This window comes from Aquarana catesbeiana, linkage group LG05 (assembly GCF_042186555.1).
Source record: "Aquarana catesbeiana isolate 2022-GZ linkage group LG05, ASM4218655v1, whole genome shotgun sequence".
In the NCBI taxonomy this organism is placed as follows: domain Eukaryota; kingdom Metazoa; phylum Chordata; class Amphibia; order Anura; family Ranidae; genus Aquarana; species Aquarana catesbeiana.
The window spans coordinates 535,075,928-535,095,771 of NC_133328.1; the positions used below are offsets into that span (position 1 = coordinate 535,075,928).

Here is a 19,844-nt window from a genome sequence, read left to right on the forward strand (position 1 = left end):
GCGTTTCTGTTGTGTCTTGCTGGGAAGGAACGGTCCCCTGACCAAATTGATGCAATTTCAGTTTCATTCTGAACATGAATAAACAGTGCTGAAGCTTTCTGAAAGCTTGATAACACAGCAGCTAAAGAATGAACTCCAGTAAACCAAGAAGTCCTACCTTCCAGTGGGGCTGTACCCGCATGGCAAGGGTAAACGTCTCATTTAGGACTACGAAATCATTAAATGCAGTTTTACTTATCTGGTCCCCTGCTCCTGCAGGCTTCTCCACGCTATTAGACTGATCCCCTTTTCACGTGTTTCAGCAGCCTAAGGCCCTGTTCACACTGCCGTTGAAAGCACGAGTTTTGAGACGCCTTTTTAATGCTCCTCAAACTCCTATGCAATTGATAATATGGACACCATACAGTTCTGTTGACATTATCAAAACATGAAGCGTTAGGGTGTTGTCGCTTCAAAACTGAAGATTTAGGTTGAGTTTGAAGGAGTTGAAGCATTTCAACTCCTTCCATTCAAGTCTATGGTAACGTGCCGCAAATGCATTGGCATGGCATTTGCAGCATGGTTGCGGCGTGTTTATAATATTATAGTTTATGAAAAAAAAGAAATAGGTGTTTCTGGTGCGTTTTTTTAACGTGCCTTTAGCACACGTCAAACACACCAAAAATGCACATAGGGCACTTGGGGGTGCTATATAATCACACAAATCAAGCACACGTATTAACGCTATATGTGCGATTGGTAAAGAGTCAGCATTTTTGAGTCAAGTGTGAAGATGCCCTAAAGCTGCCCATACATTAGACAATGTTTTTTTTTTTTTTTTTTTTTGTTCAACCAGTGGGTTGAACGAAAAAAAAAAAAATTGACCCGACTTCCCCATCTCCACAGTCAATGTGGCTAGGGGAATCCTCTCCACTGAGTTACTATATTCTGATAGCTGGGAGGCTTTCCCGTCATCAGAATACACTATAACCTAAAACGCTGATCAAGTGGCTAAATTCTGACAGTGGTTGTACAGAAGGTTAAACAGTAGAGCGACTTCTGTTTAGCCGCAGTGCCCGTACATGGTTCGAGATTCAGCCGATCCCTAATGTACCAGACAAATTCCGATCCATGTATGGCCAGTCTAATGTTAGCTGACGTCATTAAAACTAATGCAGGGACAACCTTGGATGTGAAGACACTGAAGAACAGTCCACTACTGGAATGGAGGGGAGCGCCATTTGAAGGATATCTATGCTTTTATACCAGTAGATATTTAGTAATTACCATTATAATAATAAAAATGCAATTCTACTACGGATTGTTTATGGTTAAAAAAAACGACATGTCCAATCTCAGCTTTCTATAAGCTGTCCTGGTCTGGAACTAGGTATGGGCTTTGCATTCCTAAAGGCAAATTTCTTACATGGTTCCCATTGCACAAGATTACTACTTTTTATAGGATACATTAGATCAGGCTCCCAACCAGGGTTCCTCCAGAGGATGTTAGGGGTTCCTTGGGCAGTGGCAGATTTGTATCTCAACAACAATGACTACCAATGTAAGGGGAAATTTTCCATTAGCATGCAATGTAAGGGGTCACTCCTCCACTGACTGCCAGTGTAAGAGGAAACTATTTTCAGTCTGCGTTTCTTTATTGCCATTATTATTCATTTTAAGATTATCCTTATATAGCAGAGGGGTGCTGAGAATGATCTGCTTGGAGTATCAAATATTTTAGGCATGCTACCATAATTTAAAACTTTCTACAAATTACCATTCACGTTAAAGTACCATGAGATGTAGAATATACCAACTCTAGGAAGGGGTTCCCCAAGACCTAAATATTATTTCCAGGGGCTCCTTCCATGCCAATATAAACACTGTTCACATAAAAGCCATAAACCCTATAAACTGTGAGCCCAAGCCATTGGTCAAGCCGGTGGTGCTGCTGCCTTGGGTGGCTTACATCTCCTCTGATGTAGTTTTGTACCAGATTCCTCCAATAGTTTGCCACTTACCTCCAATAGTCATTTTACATGGAGGTCCTAAATCCCTCATTAAAATCCAACACTTAGGCCCCTTTCACACTGGGGCGGTGGGGGCGTCGGCGGTACAACAGCGCTATTTTTAGCGCTGCTGTACCGTCGTTCTTGCAGCGGTATTCGGCCGCTAGCGGTTCGGTTTTAACCCCCGCTGGTGGCCGCAAAAGGGTTTAAATCCGCTCGTACAGCGCGGCTATAGCCGCGGTATTACCGCGGTATAGCCGCGCTGTCCCATTGATTTCAATGGGCAGGAGAGGTTTAGGAGCGGTGAATACACCGCTCCTGTCCCCGCTCCAAAGAAGCGGCTCGCAGGACTTTTTTTTACCGTCCTGCGAGCGCACCGCTTCAGTGTGAAAGCCCTCGGGCTTTCACACTGAACAAACAGCGGAGGCTGTTTAGGGGCGGTTTTCAGGCGGTATTTTTAGCGCAATACCGCCTGAAAACCGCTCCAGTGTGAAAGGGGCCTAAAGGCAGCATAGAGAGGAAAACAATCTCCCCAAGAAGGACTGGCAGAGAGATTCCTGGAGCCCCTTATGTCCACAAACTTTAAAAAATAAATAACTATAAAAAAAAAGAAGAGCCACCTTGTAATTTAGAAGTGATGACTAAATACAACCAACTCTCTGCAGTATTTTCTCACGATGGTAACATATTCTAAAGACAACCAGATACCCTAAAAATGTTGGGTCTGTCCTACCCTTCCACTATATCATGCTGACAGCACTCAAATCTCACATTGCATCATGGGAGACACGTTTTTTTTTTCTTGGTTCAGATCAGCTGTTGCATACAGAGGGGCTGTGGCTACACAACCTCACTAACTTATCCTTTGGCTTCCTGACCAACACCAAGGGCAAGGTAGGGGCTTTCCTACAATTACAAAGTACCTATGTTGCCATTTTAGATATAATCAATCTTAGAGGAATAGATAGAAGATTCTAAAACAAATAGCTTGACTTTAACCCCTGTAGTACTGAACACAGCACAGACCCATGCAGTAGGACTGCACTGAGTTTCTCTCTCGTTTTTCTCTCAGAGTTTCAGGAAACTGCGATGAAATTAGTCATATCCAAAGTTTATGTTTACCAAGTATTTTCAGGCTTATTTGGTCAAACACTAGAGCTGCGTTCCAGTTCTCTCTGATCTGCCTGGTTTTCAGAGGGTGGACATTGGAGATCAAACATATTTTTGTAGCCAGCAAATATAAGAGTGAATACATTTTGCCATCAGCAGGTTCATAGTTTTATGCCTGCTGGAGTTTAAGAACTATAATGCCACTGTTATTAAAAGTATAGCATATCTGTATGGCTTGGGTCCCTTCATATGGGGGCATCTAGCTGCTGTGTGACCCCCCCCCCCCCCTGCAATGTTTTAGTGCCCCCAGGATGTACAGGTGCAGTGTCCAGCTCCACTGTCAAAGTGTATGGCAGGCTCTGGCAGGCTGGGGCTGGACGCTCTACTAAGTGGTGCTCCTAGAAATTAAACAAGATGATGTGGGATCCTCCGATCAAAGGGCTTAGACCAGAGTGCTTGTGTCTCATTACCTCCAGGAAGAGAAGAGCCCCAGGTGCTGGCTAAATGCTAATGTAAGTAGAAGAGAACGGACAGCCGCACACCGAAATGGATAAATACGTCTTTTTATTCAAATACAGGATCATGGGGTACACAAGCTATGAGTAAGCACTTGGTGTAAGTAAAAATTTTTGTACCACCCCACAGTCGTGTTGTGTACCCCATGATCCTGTATTTTGAATAAAAAAAAAAGACGGATTTATCCATTCCGGTGTGCGGCTGTTCAGGTCTTCTTGTTCTCTTCTAAGTGGTGCTCCTAGTTAGGGTCATAGGGCAGAAAAACTAAATAAAATTACAGTGTAACTAAACCCAGGACCCTACATTTTCTATATCTTGTCGTCTCCCACAGATCATGGAAATGCAACTATTTTAGTAAATATAAACTACTAAATACCCACTCTCATCAGCAGTATATAGCAGTCTTGTGACCTCTATCAGTGTCTGGTTAAAGCTTGTAGAAGGGGTTTTTATTCTACTCTGACTGCCCTATGAGGCTGCAGGATCCCCAACCCTGCTGATTGGCCCTGCGCTGATCACATGCACTCTCCCAAGAAAAAAAAAAAAAAAACTCTCTAGCAATACACACCAAACTGAGAGTGCCTCCAAAGGCTCTGTCTTAGCAGGCAGTGGATTGGGGAAAGTGGAAAAAGGGGAGGATCAGAGAAGACAAGATCAAGCAGCCTTTTTTTTTTTTTTTTTTTTTAACACGATGCAGAGGATTAACCCCTTAGGTTCCACAGTGAGTATAACAAGCATGCTTTACTGCATATACACACTAAATTTACTGTTGTGGGTTTAGTAACACTTTAAACATGAAACAATCAAAAGGTAATCACGGTTGCATCTGGGAAGGGGAGAGGGCCTACACATAGATGCTCAGCCTTGTACAGCATGAAGAGCTGCTTGTTTATTTTTCTATACTGAGTAAAGCCGGCCATAGTCTGTTCGAATCTCAGCCAGTTTAGCTGGGACCGGCTGAGATTCAAACCATGTATGGGCAACACCAAGTTGATCGATCAACTTGGGTACAACCAGCATGTCGGATTTTTCATGCTATTATTGCCAGAGGCTATAGCCATTAGCAATAATCTATGTGGTGTTCTCCCAACCAAAATGCCTCCCCATGCCAAGGGACACGATGGCTCCCCAGGAAGCATTTCCCCATCAGCGCTGACTGTGTTGATGGGGGGAAATCGAGCGATGTTCTTTCACACTATGGCTGGCTTTAGCTTGCAGCCCATGTAAGTGAAAACGCATTGGCTATACAGACTCACCCACACAGCTAAGTTTGACAGGCATGCAGGAATGGCTGTACAGACCCAGAGGCTCTAGATGACATAATAAACCCAATATTCTATATTGCACATTAAATGTTATAAAGTAATAAAAATGTGTGAAAAAAATTCTAATTCATTTCTTTTTTGCTTTGCACACCCAAACTGCTAATTCAGCTAGGTATTAAAGCTCAGTTTTGTTTTCAAGTGGCAAGTAAAGGGTATGGCATAATTTTTTTCTATTTAATATTATGTGTGTGTTTATCACCCTGACGTGGCAGGAAACCAATACTCTCACACAGAGGTCACGCAGCTGTCCGACACATCCCCTTTACAGTACTTCAACGTCGACTGAGATTCTTTGATCTGCCTTTCAGTCAAGGAGCTACATCAGAATTGCTTTTACGTTCACATTGGACTTGTATAGGGAAGAGAAGCAAATCCGACACAACAAAAGCCCACTAATAGAATTCCCTTAAACTGCTCAATTCCTACCTTCACTTACAGCAACACAGCTTTCCTCAGTGCAGCTTCAGAAACTCACTTTTCAATGGATTTGCTTATACATTTCACCCCCTTACTGGGAAAGGCTGGCTTTCTGAAGGTCATCTACATTACCTAAAGGTGATCCACAGTCACAGCATTCACTTTCTATGTATAACATCAGCACTGTAATAGCCTGACGATCTAATATAAGCTTACATGAAAAATCTCCTTTCATGTTCATGTTGGGAGTTCTGCCTGTCTGCTGACCATCTCTTTCCACAACTTCCTGGATTCCCTGCATACTTTTGCAGCTCACACTTTATTTTCAATTTGTAAGGACTACATAGCCCATGGTACCATACTGCCTGCAATGATTTTTGTACTGGCTCCGGCTCCTGAAACTCCTCCGCTCAGCACCTCTGTAGTTCAGAAGGCAGGCTCTGACACTACAATGTCTTCTCACAGGACATGGTGAATTTTTGTCACAGAATTCAAGAAGTACATGTGCGGGGATCTTCACAAAGTAGGCTTATGGATTGAAGCTTAGGAATGTAAAGATTAATAGGAGTAGGCTAGAAATAATTGAACTTCAATGTGGAAATGAATGTGATCTTTCAATTCTGTCCATACATACACGCAAACCAGATGAGCTGGCAGCAGCCTTTAGATTTGCTTGGCAATGCTGTGAAACATCTGACTGGTGGGATTTGGATCAGCAGCGGAGGGTGGGCATCCTCTCGGCCAGAATCGTTGTCAGGTAGCTGTCTTCTACCAGTCAGCATCCTGAAAGTAGGACGTTTCTGTAAATATCAGTGAATATTGCAGCCCACACATCATGCTTTCCAAACGAGAGGTCTCATTTTAAGGGAAGAAATGTACTTTCCTCAAGAATATTTGTTAGTTTTATATTACAATGGATATAAAATGTGATGGAGATGCAGCTTTAATGTTAAATGTATTTACTTCATACATACACTGGCTGAGATTTTCTGCACAGTGATTGCGTTTTACCTGCCCATGTTTAGCCTAATGCCCCCTGGGAACTGTACAGCCAGCGCTGTGAGATCTGCTGCTCAGGAAGTTGCATCTCCTTCCACAGTCGGGATACATAAAATACACTCTCCAAAAGAATGACCTAGCCTACACCCAGCAGGGGGACTATGCAGTGCTGGCTCACAGCAGGGTCTGGCAAGGACAGGTGAGAATAAGGGCCAGTTTAAGTGTTACTGAACCCACAACCCTGAATTCACTATATCTGGTTTCCCACAGTACACAAAACAGGAAAATGTAATTATTTTAGTAAATATAAACGGCTAAATACCCTTTCTCATCAGCAGTATAGAGCAGTCTTGTGACTTCTATTAGTGTCTGGTTAAAGCTTGTAGGAGGAGTTTTCATTCTCCTCTGACTGTCCATATGAGGCTCCCATGACCCCTGACCCTCTGTCTGGACAGTGCTGATGGGTTCTGTGCTGATCACATACGTGTGCGCGCCCCCCCCCCACCCCCCCCCCCCCCCCCCGAAAAAAAAAAAAACCTCTAGCAATACACACCAAACTGAGCATGTCCAGAGTGCCCCTGAGGCTCTTACCATGAGGAGATGGATTGGGGACTGTGGAAGGAGGGGAGGATCAGAGAAGACAGGATCAAACAGCCTTTTTACACAATGCGGGAGATTAACCCCCTTAGGTTCCACATTGAGTATAACAAGCATGCTTTACGGCATACACACACAGATTTTTTTGTTGTGCGTTTAGTAACACTAACAGCAAAATGCGGTGCAGGAAGGCGCGTTCCCTCCATATTTCCTGCACGCAGGTGAATGCGCTGCCCTTGCGAGAGCATGCGGGTGCCAATGAATTGTTAATGGCACCAGAACACATCTCGCTGACGCAACGTATTTGCTGACACCAAATCAAATGGTACTGTAAAAGCAGTTTGTTGCAGCGCATTTTTAAAATTAGTGACATGCACAATAAGACTGGATTGGGACAGGGGAAGGCAGGGGTTGGAATTTTAAACTAATTCCACTCTCATTAGCCATCTTCTGAACAATGGCAGCCATATTGGTATGTGTACCTCTTTACTGTTAACCTAGCACTAGGCTATTGGGAAATATCCATGTAACACACTTTTCTGAAGAGACAATGTCCTAAAGACAAGTGGGGTAAGCAAGAGGCACCCAATAGCTAGCCTTTATCTGGGTATATTGGTAAGGCCTACTACACAAAACTAGAAAAAAAATTATCTTGAATAAGTGAACACCATCGGCAAACAATGCATGGTAATCTACCCCAAAAAGCAGAAAGTTTAGATACTTCACCTTTATAACTTTACCAACCAGCCACAATTCAAAGCAGTGGCCCTGTCAGGACAACCTCGCTGTTTGGGTATTCAGGCAGCCATGGGTGCTGTACCAGTCTAAATACCAGCAGAGAACAATTTCTCTATCCATGCCGTTTAGCATGGAAGAGGAAGTCAACCGTCTATGACCAGTTTTAGGGTAAAGGATTCTAAAGTTTAACCACACTGATTGGAATTACTGGACAAGACGTTTGCTGTGAGTATGGAAAACGTCACTCCTTAGGTGGATTTCAGAGGAGCGATTCTGCCACTAAAAACAAATTGCCAGCAGCAGGATCGCTTATGCTGGCCGTACACTATACGAAATTTGGTCATTTAGACCATCCGTTTATCGGCCAGTTAATGTGTACAAATCGGCTGGGACGTTTTTGAGCCCAAAAAACCCAAGGACAAGTTTGGAAATTTTCTGCCAAACAAACGATAAATTGAAAGGGTAATATATATATATATATATATATATATATATATATATATATATATATATATATATATATATATATATATATATATATATATATCTAAATTTAAAAAAGGGAACAAAAAATGAATTCATTTAGATCCACTAAATGATTTATCGGTCATTACATGACAGCACTATCGTTTGCTCTCACGGCCGAATGTTCGTTTTTCAGCAGTGGGTTTAAACGATTCTTCATATAGTGTATGGCCAGCATTAGGCTACACTCACACTGGCGATTAGAGCCAATGCAAACAGTAGTGGCAGGATTTAAGAGATTCCTGCTGCGGCTCTCAGCAGCTGGGTGCCGCTGCCAGCCCCATTCACTATAATGACAGGTTGCAATCGTCCTGCAGCTATTCGCTGCTCTCCGCACAGCCAGCAATTGGTAATTTGTGTGTCCAGCAGCGATCACCACAGGTAACTGCTGGCTGTGCAGAGAGCAGCGAATAGCTGCGGCCAATTGCAACCTGTCATAGTGAATGAGGTCGGCACGGTGCAGTACCCAGGGGGTGCCCACTCATTAAGACTGCCCTGCCAGCACCCACACCTAGCCGCTGATGGCCACTGTGAGCTGTAAAAAGGACTTCCGCTAGAATTTGCATTGGTCTTAATCGCCGGTGTGAATGTAGCCTAAAAACGCTGCTCCTATGGAATTGCTCCTCCTGTAGACAAACAAAGAGAAGTCGCTCTGTCACTGGCCCAAACACCGCTGACTCCTGCTTGTTAGTGATGGGAGCAATATCTCACTGTCTCAGCTGCAGAGTGGGTGATTCTTTAAAGCGGAACTCTGGGATAAGCAAATACTGTCTAATTACATGTGTAGCCTCCTTTGAAATTGACTTTGCCTTCATGCATGAACTTCCTGTAAAAAAAGACCGGTCACTGCTGCTCTCTGCTTGTGCTGGGTGACTAGTCTGGTCTCCACCCCTCCTGTAGTTCTCCGCAGGCAGCTGTAGAGGGTGGGGCTTGCTGGGTCCCTCCCACAGCTTTGTTATCTGCACAAACTATGAACAGCACAAACTATGAAAAGCACAATGAGGTCACCCCTACATTTACAAAGCAATATCTGGGTGCAAAAGCACTTGGTGCACACAAAGCGGGCTTATATATTTGTGGCCATTAAGGAATATATTTAGGTGATTTTTTTTTGTGGGGCCCGGAGTTCAACTTTAAGCCTAGGTTCACACTGACAGCGGAAATTAAATTGTGCGAGTTCAGCTGAACACGATTTAATTCCCGCATGTCAGTCACGACTTTGGGGGCGATTTCAGAGATATCTGTGCGGGTTTCTGCACAGATGTCTATTGAAATCGCACCCTGAAGTCGCCAAAAGTAGTACAGAAACTACTTTTGAGAATCGCTGAAGCCCCGCACAGATTCGGACAGTACCATTGCCGGCAACAGCCGCCGATTTGGCATGCGAGTTGACATGTCAACTCGCATGCCAAATCGCTGCAATGTGAACCAAGGCTAAGGGCAAAAACAAAGACTTTGGGATTCTGCCACTGGGGTGACTTCAACAAATTTCCAGCGGCAGGATCCCAAACGCCGGGAGTCTCTGGCTGATATCAGCCCAACTATTCTACCTTCACTTGATACATGCCTAAGATTTTTACATTCACGTGTATTAATGTTATCATTTAGTTAGTCAGACTGAAAACAAGAGACAAGTCTACCTAGTTCAACCAACAGAATCATGGCTCATGGAAAACAAGCAGTAATGTGAACACAACGGCCTGATAAAGTTTTGTATGTTAGGTTTATCCACTTTTTCATATATGAAATAGAACACTAGAATAAAGGAGACAAACATCTCAATGTTCTGCTCATGCAAGGAAATGTACAGGCGAAAAAGTAGTATGCAAATTCCTAGCCTAGCAATGACTGTGTGGGTGATCGGAAGAGGAGACAGCCTGAGCTGGGTGCAGGGCAAACTAGCACAGGGTGGAGCGAAAGCAAATCACGTGCTGACTTTAAAGGGAAACTGGTTCCAGCCAGATGAGTAATGCACATAACCCAGATGAAATGTCATGGTGCCAAACTGTCATAGCAAAACTAAAAAAAAAAAAAAAAAAGAAAAAAAAAGAAAAAAAAAAGCAGCTTTCCTTTTTATTTATGCAATCTGCTGCCTTAATGCAAATCTCTGTACAAGGTTCAGTGGCAGAAAGAAATTAACAGTGTCACTATCTTGACATTCCATTAACACAGATTTATGCAAAGGAAAATGATATTGTTTAAAGGAACACAAAGCTGCAATGAGCTGTTTATGCAACAAAAGTCAATATTAGATAGCTGGCTGATCAAAGCATACAAGTCCAGCCAAAACGTTTTTTTTGGTAACTTTGCAGAGTGGAGAAGTATTAGAACCCCTGACAGTTTTTCACTGCTATCCAAGCCTCTGTTGGAGAGCCTTCCCTCACCGGGGGGGGGGGGGGTGCTAAAACCTGAGTGTGCAAAATCTGGTGCAGCTCAGCACAGAAGCCAATCAGCTTCCAGGTTTTATTGTCAAAGCTTAGCTGCCATGCACAGCTGCACTAGATTCTGTGTGCTCCAGTTTTAGTAAATCTTCCCACTTAGTATCACAGTGCAAACAGTTACACCAGACAGAGTGAGGGAAAACATGCAACAGGGACACGGAGCAAAAAAGGTTACTAGGGTTCTAGCCTTTCCAACACAACTTAAAAAAAAAAGAAAAGTATTTTTAGGTCTATCGGTATTTGAGATTTTCCCTCACTTCCTGTCTGGTAAAAGTATGGTCACTATAACAGCAAGTGGGGGAAAATTCTGTAAACAGACCAGACATCTGACTAGAGGAGCAACCAAAGCTCGGCAGGTCCAATTAAACGACATATTAGATCTTTTCATATCAAAGTGGATCTCTCAGCCTTAAAGCCCCAAAATTTGTGGTCATATAGACACAGATGAAATGAAAGCACTAAGGCTTCATATATACTACAGCGTTTTTTTGCCAAAGCTCCTAAACTCAACTCCATAAAAGCCTATGTGTCCATGTACACTTAGGCTTTTAGGATCGTTTAGGAGCTGCTGCGGTTAGGGGAGGTTCAACCTCCCTCTCCTGAACGCAGAAGAATCACGTTCAGGATAGGAACGTTTTGACTGCCAGCCGAAAATCGTGGCAAAATTGTAGTAGAAACGCGGCACGATTGTGCCGTGTTTTGGGTTTCTCGTGGCTGGTGGTCAAAGCAGGCTGTGTGTACATGAAGCCTAACGATGAGGTCTCATGGTATAATCAATACATTTAAATTTTAAATAACCATTGTGCTTACCTGATCAGCTGGGCCAAAGCTCGGCTCCTCTTTTTCGGTTTTTACAGTTGTTAATTTGTTGCAGCTGGAAGGATCCATCTTGTTATCCAATCGCTCTATCTTGGGTGTGATATCTGCCAGATTATCCTTACTATCATCCTTATCTAACAAATAGCGAAGTAGTGCATTTTCTTTCTTCTTAGGGCTCATTGGTTCCTGCTTTATAGTCACCTCAGAGCCAGGGCCTGTGCTATTGGACTCCTGATTCAGTTCTTTTCCAGTGGCCTCTGCTGTGAGCTTGGCCAGGTCCACGGGTGAGCTACTGTCCTGAAGAAGTCTGTGCAAAATTTTATGTTTCTCTTTCAGTGAGGTTCCATGTGCTGAGGCAGACAAACTATTGGATGCAAAATGTCCCATGGAGTCTTTGTTGTTTGTATCTCCCATATTAGCAGATAGTGGAGAAGGTTCCATCTGATCCGATTTTGTGGTGAGTAGCTGCAATAGTTTTGTCTGACCTTTACTATCCAGCAGTCTGTTTTGACCTTCCATTTTGTCCCCAGCAGAAGCCATGTTTTCGTTACAATCCTTCTGCTCAGATGAACGATTCCCAGTCTCCGTTTGTCCAGTTGCACCCTCAGACTGCTCCCCATAAAGTCCAAAAGAGTCTTTAGAGTCCACGCTGCCCATCTTTCGGAGCTGAGGAGAGTTCATGTTATTGGGTGAATTCTGTAAATTACCCCCTTTCATGTCAGGTGATGGCATGGGTGGGGCCAGAGGGACACCATGGCCCTCACTAAGAGCCTGAAGTGCATTTAGAGAGCTGTTGGTAAAACTATGGCTATTTCCTGTGCTACTACAAACTGGAGAATGCAAGCCTCCTGCAGGGGAAAACTGACTGGGTGCAACACGTGGGCTCCCCGCCACTCCAGGGCTCATACGATGCCTTGGAGAAAGCATGGAGCTAGGCTGACCCTGACTCATGCCAGGACTTCCCTGTGATGGGCTATTCATTTTGAGTGCATAGTTATTACCCTGAGGAGTGGCAGCTTGCATGCTGGAGACATGGTTCATTCCCCCAGAACCACCATATCTGCCTGCTGGCAAGCCCATTTGTTCCTTTGGGCCATTCATGGCATAATTCATATTGCTACTTATGGTCATATCCTGACCGGGGTTTCCGCTGCACATTGTCTGATGAGCCGGGCTGCTGGAGACTGGGTTCATTGGCTTTCCCATACTTTGTCCAGCCAAGTCCTGATTCATTCCACACAGATTCTGTTCTCTGGGAGAGAAAACAAATGTTAAAATGCCATACTGCCACATGGTACCTTTAGTATAACCTACTGAAGTTATCTTAAATCACATGTAAAAACAAAGTCCAATAGTTTTTGTAGGGAACACGGACCTGATTGCAAGCATTAAAAACTGGAAGCTATCAAAAGAAATTCTAAACATGTCCAAAGAGATACTAGCTGTCAGCATACAAGTAGCAATGCTGATGGTAACACACCTCAACAGACCTGCAGTAAAGGACATTGTACCTTTGAACCAAGTCTGTCATTGTTGACATCTTTTTGGTTTCTAGAAAATAGATCTGCCTTTTGTAAATACAACTAAAACACATCAGGGGTATATAAAGCTGGCCACAGATTATGCGATTTTCTTTCCTGCAACCATGGTTTGCAGGAAAGAAATTGCTCGATTCCTCCAACACAGTCAAAAGGGGAATCGTGTTGTTCCTACCAGGAGAACACAATGGTTAGTGCTATTGGCTATATCCACTGGCAATGATAGTTCTGGGCACCAGTCCTCAGGAAGGATGTACTGGAAATAGAGCGAGTACAAAGAAGGGCAACAAAGCTAATAAAGGGTCTGGAGCATATTAGTTATGAGGAAAGGTTGCGAGCACTTTATTTTCTCTGGAGAAGAGAAGCTTGAGAGGGGATATGATTTCAATATACAAATACTGTACTGGTGACCCCACAATAGGGATAAAACTTTTTCGCAGAAGGGAGTTGAACAAGACTTGTGGCCACTCATTAAAATGAGAAGAAAAGAGGTTTAACCTTAAACTACGTAGAGGGTTCTTTACTGAAAGAGCGGCAAGGATGTGGAATTGCCTTCCACCGGCGGTGGTCTCAGCGGGGAGTATCGATAGTTTCAAGAAACTATTAGATAACCACCTGAACGACCGCAACATACAGGGATATACAATGTAATACTGACATATAATCACACACATAGGTTGGACTTGATGGACGTGTGTCTTTTTTCAAACTTCACCTACTATGTAACTATGTAACATGGGAATAGACAAGGGAAGGGCTACATAAAAACCCAGCTGGACAAAAGGTCTTACAAAGAGTGAGAGGCTGATGTGTCTATAATCATGACCACGTGGCTGCAAGGCAACCTAGAGGCCCAAGGTAAGAGACAAAGCTTAGACAGGTAGTAGCAGGTGGGGGTTGAATGGCCAGAAGTGACCAAAGTCACAGATCATACATTTATTTTCACATGGCTCTAGGCAAGTAAGAGAAAAAGTGCGCAGCATGAGCATTAGAAAACTTCAAGCAGATGATATCATCAACCAGTTCCACAGCATTAGCCCCTTCCATGGCAAAACCAGTGGAAACAGGGAATAAAAAAGGTACCCAGTGACCTATGTAAATGAGTACTTGGCCTGACTGGCACTCTCAGTGAATCTTCGGAAACGAACGCTAAAATGCAATGCCAGAGGTTCTGCACCTGGAAAGCACTCTGCAGTGAACGGTTACCAAAACGGAGTGTGAAAAGCGTATGTGGAATCCAGTGCCTGAAGAACACTTGCAGGCTATCCCTGCAATGTCCACTCCAGCGAGGTCTGAGCACAACTATGCCAGATAGCTGCAGATCAACGAAACAACATTCAAGCAGTGATGTTGAGCAGAATCTTAAATGAAGAAAAAACATAAAGGAAAAAAAAAAGTAATAGCAAAAAATAGGTTGGCCTGAAAAAAAGCAGAACTGGGGGGAAAAAAATGCCCATCCTCCTAAGACACTAGCAAAAAACTAAGACATGCTGGTAGTAGAAGAGGTTATCCTGGGCTGGCCTACATGTTTATTCTTTTGTTTGGTGGTGGCCAATATGACCCAAAGCGGAGGAAAAAAAAAAGCTTGAAGGTTAAAAATGTGTGTCCCTCAATAAACAAGGAAAAGGATTATTTAATAGGGAAAATAGACATTGTTTATGGCAATATGGCTCTTGTGTATTTAAAGTTCTCCCAGTGCTCAGAGCTACTTATGCGCTTTTTCATTTTTAAACTTGCACTGCAAAAAAAAAAAAAAAACACAAGAGGAAGTGGCCTGAAGCTAACGTATTTATCGGCGTATAACTCAGGGGAAAATCGTGGGTGCGTGTTATATGCCAATCGCCGACGATCCCCCCGCTGATTGTGAGCGGAGGAGCGAGCGCCACCGATATACATACATAGCCGAGTGTACTCGGCTAGCTCCGCTCAGTCACACCCAGTCCCGCTCTATGATGGACATAACACAGGGACTGGGCGTGACTGTGAGCGGAGCTAGCAGAGCCTAGCCGAGTACACTCGGCTATGTATGTATATTGGCGGCGCTCACAGTCATGCCCAGTACCGCCATTGGACCTGTGGGAGGAGCCGAGATACACAGGACCGGCTCTGTGTATCTCGGCGGAGCTATATTTAACCACTTCCCGCCCGCCCACTACATATGATGTCCTGGGCTTTGAGCGGGTATATCTGAATGATGCCTGTAGTTACAGACATCATTCAGATATTGCCGGTTTCACCTGGCGAATCTCTACACCATAGGAACAATCATAGCGGCTGTTCCGCAGCTTGATCGTTCCTATGAGAGGCGAGAGGGGACGTCCCCCCCCTCCCGCCGCCCTCCGGTGCTTGTTCCGACTCACTGTTACGATTGGTGAGGCGGAGAGCAGATCCGCCGGTACCGGATGTAGATCATAGAGATTTCCGGTGGACCAGATGGTCGCCGGAGTCTCTATGATCATCGGAGGCCGGGTGCGATGTTATGACGTCACGCCAGGCCTCTCCATTCAAAAAAATGGTGAAATGGTGCCGCTTCGGCTGGGAAGCGGTGATCATTTTATTTTATTTTTTATTTCAGGCTTCCCAGCCTAGTGGTGAGATATGGGGTCTTATTTACCCCATATCTCACTATTAAGAGGACCTGTCATGTCATATTCCTATTACAAGGGATGTTTACATTCCTTGTAATAGGAATAAAAGTGATCAAATTTTTTTTTTTTCAAAAAAGTGTCAAAATAAAAAAAATAAAATAAAATTAACAATAAAAAAAAAAATTTTTTTTAAAGCGCCGCTGTCCCCGTGTGCTCGCACGCAGAAGCGAACGCATACGTAAGTCCCGCCCACATATGAAAACGGTGTTCAAATCATACATGTGAGGTATCGCCGCGAACGTTGGAGCGAGAGCAATAATTCTGTCCCTAGACCTCCTCTGTAACTCAAAACATGTAACCAGTAAAAAAATTTCAAGCGTCGCCTATGGGGGTTTTTAAGTACCGAACATTGGCGCCATTCCACGAGCGTGTGCAATTTTGAAGCGTGACATGTTAGGTATCTATTTACTCGGCGTAACTTCATCTTTCACAATATGTAAAAACATTGGGCTAACTTTACTGTCTTGTTTTTTTTTTAAACACAAAACTGTTTTTTTCTCCAAAAAAACGAGTTCGGAAAATTTCTGCGCAAATACTGTGTGAGATAAAAAGTTGCAACAACCACCATTGTATTCTCTAGGGTCTTTGCTAAAAAAACATATATCAAGTTTGGGGGTTCTATGTAATTTTCTAGCAAAAAAATGATGATTTTTACATGTAGGAGAGAAATGTCAGAATTGGCCTGGTAGGGAAGTGGTTAAACTGCAGTGACACTGACAAGGCTGCAGATGGACACTGACAAGGCTGCAAATGACAAGGCTGCATGGATGTGCAATTAAATGTAAGTTTTGTTTCCTTAAAAAGTTTTTTTTCCTTAAAATTCCCTCCTAAACTTGGGGTGCATGTTATACACCGATAAATAGATAAAAAGTATTTCCTACACTTTAAAAAAGCCAAAAAGTAACTAATCCAGTGTTTGTGTCATATAAGGTTTACTCTTTATTGCAGTAAGAAACTACAATGGGTTTATTTTGAGAATCGGAAGTCTCTCCTGATTTTGCAAGTTATGTTTCTTGAAGGCTGTGTACCAAAGGTCAAAGCATTCTGCTTTACATGATCAATAAAATATTTTGCAAACACAATAAAATTGTGAAAGCGGTGGTGTATTCCCAATATACACTAAAGTGATCATCCAAACGCTGAAATCTTGTGCTTGAGCCAGGCTAACTATAGATTACATGTGGGTATACACAGCTACATTACAACACCTGTTTTGCAAATATGGTAACTTTAGATCTCCACATTGTAAATGTCCACGGACGGCTGCTAACACTTTAGCAGCCAACAATCATAATACTTGACTATAAAAACTCCTTCTTGCCAATGAGTATTTTTCTATTTTGGTTGAGGCCTAATCATTACATAAATCAGCGCAGACTGTTTGCATACTGGATTTTATAACCCATACTGGAATGTGTTACTCTTAAAGTTGGATGTTTGTGTACATGGACAAAAAACTCCACCCCAGCCAACACAGGCTTTATAAGTTATAAAGAAAAAATTAAAATGCAATTTTCTGTTTGCGAGGGCTGTATATATATATCATCATAGTAACATGCCGAGACAAGTCTGCTTGCTATGAGTGTTTTAGAATGACACTTGGTGGAATCTGTGTCTTGGGAAAACAGCTGGTTTGCTAAGCAGATTGCAGAATTAATTTCGGCAAAACATGGCATTAATCTGAGACCCCGACACTGATCTGTAGAGGCAAGCTGCAAATAACTGCCAATTCACTTTGGTATGTAAACACTTCAGGGCTAATAAAACACTATTACATTACTCTAGACTTGGGCTATAAATGCATATTAGCAAGGGGAGCAAACTGGACATCTGCCCAGTGCCCCAAGAGCTCTTCGTTCATTCTACCAGGCTGGGGGGACCCCTCCCTGCTGCTGCTCTGATTTTCAAACTATTTAAAGTAAACCGATCACGAACTGGGCAATGAAAACCCTATTGAAGGAAAACGTAAAAGCAGAGAGCGGCTCTGTGCCTTGTAATTGCTGTGATGGCGTATCACAGCGATCCGGAATGTAAACACTCCCTGTGTTTACATTGAGAGTCCCCACCCCCCTTCCTCACTAATGATGGGTGGTGGAGGGTGTTGTAAAGTGCCACTGACCATCAATGGAGGGGTGGGAGTGGGCAGTTTTAAAGCGCCACTGACCTTCAATGATTTGGGGAGAGTTTTAGGTTTTCATTCTATTCATGACAATAAACTATTGGAAAAAATGCAAGTTCAGTGCAATGCAATTTTATCCTTCAGAGAAGCTATCTTCCACAAATAACATAAAACTTGGACTTGACTTTAGTGGGCGACTTTAAAGTCTAAGCACACCTTAATGACCTTAATTCCAGCATGTTCTTAAACTTCCACAATGTCATAGCAAAAAATTATATCGCCCATGTTGTGTCTATTTTGCAAAAAAAAAAAAATCTAATTTTGGGGGTGTTTGTACTGTCCTTGCAATTTTATTTAAAATGGTTTATTGAAGTGGCTAACATATGGCTCAAAATCTCTAAATTAACCCCAACACTGTACCCCTTACCTTTGAAGCATATGTATGGATATCACAAGTTGAGGTTCATTCGTATTCTGGGAACGGATGAGCTTGCTCTTTGTTTGGGCTGCAACAATCGTGCCGTCTGACAATGAAAACCGATATATTGGACTCAATGCGAGCCCTAGCCTGAGAACTAAAGAAACAAAGAAATACAAGGTCTATTAGAACAGACACATTTACATACGTGGCCTTCACCTCGTACAGTACAAATACTGTCAAATATTTAATAAGTATTTTTTTTTTTTTAAACATTGGTTTTGTACATGTCTAGATTTTGGTGAGCAGGACTTGGAGCAGTCACTAGTTCCTTATAACTGAAATAGTCAATTATTAGTAAATTATTGGCACAAGAACCTTAGGTAGATGATGCTTTTAAATAAATTTAACAAAACAATACTGACAGTATCCCAAAATGGGCATGTGGGTGATATATGGGCTGCTACTGTAAATGGAGGAAGTGCCACTAACACCTTGCAATGTGAAGATATTATTCAAATCTGCAGATTGAAGAACCAAACCAAAGTATTAAGTTACTTGGTGACATTTAGCAGCTGGTTTAATCCACTCTAGACTAAGGCCCCTTTCACACGATCGGACCGTTCAGGTCCGCGTGTCAGTTTTGACGGCGGACCTGAACGGGCGATCCATGTTAGCCTACGGAGCGTCGGATGTCAGCGGAGACATGTCCGCTGACATCCGACCCCATCCGATCCGCTAAAAGCAGATGGATGGCTCTACGTCCAGATCCGTCGCTGGCGGATCGGATGAGATCTGACGAAAACGGACACGCTGTCCGTTTTCGTCCGATCCCTCCATAGGCGGCAGCGGCGCCTGACAAGCCCCTCCCTGCTCAGTAAGCAGAGAGGGACCTGTCATCCGCCGGCTCAGCAGAGATCAACGGACAGATCTCCCGTTGAGCCGGCGGACCGAGGCGGGCTCCATAGAAACGGAGTCCGCCTCATGTGAAAGGGGCCTAAACCAGTAAAAACAGGGGGTGTTTGCTTTGTATGAGCACCAATCACATAATTCTTTGTACCAATGTAACAATGCAATTAAATTCATCAATGTTTTAGTTACTTTGTTACTCAAGCCCATCTTAAAACTACTCTCTCCAGGAGGATGACAATGCTGGCTGTCCAAGGGTGGCTCTATTGTACCTCCTATTGAGGAAAAAAAAAAGCAACAAAAAATGAATGCACCCACCACATTTAAGGACTAAACAGCCCACAGGGTAAACAGCAATATATAATAATGTTTGTTTTTGGGTTTAGTACTGCCTTAAGTTACTAGTCTTCTAACAATAGTCTGCTAGGTACCCCAATTGCCTGGAAAGGCACCAGTGTCTTCAATCCACTGCAGAGATGCTGGGGCCATATTAGACTACTATTTTGTTCCTGGTCACAAGGTCCTCCAGGCCCTGTCCCACTTCGCTGCCATGGTTAGTCAATATGGGGCAGCACTGTGGCTAACTGGTTAGCATTTCCGTCTGGCAGCACTAGAGTCGTTGGTTTGAATCCCAACCATGAACCATTTCTGAACTAGAGCATGCGTTTAAGATAATATACGGTTACAGGATAAAGACAATGTTCGATTTGAGACACATCAGGTGGAAGCCTTGTAGA

General features: G+C 43.3%; 1 protein-coding gene across 1 annotated transcript in view; it reads right to left on the bottom strand.

The window, feature by feature from the left end:
* NCOA2 (nuclear receptor coactivator 2) overlaps window positions 1-19,844 on the bottom strand; it is a gene marked incomplete in the record, with an annotated part of 371,591 nt that overhangs the window by 50,554 nt on the left and 301,193 nt on the right. The window contains 2 exon segments of the mRNA XM_073631781.1: window positions 11,467-12,727; window positions 18,208-18,355. Coding sequence (XP_073487882.1) covers window positions 11,467-12,727; window positions 18,208-18,355 — 1,409 coding nt within the window.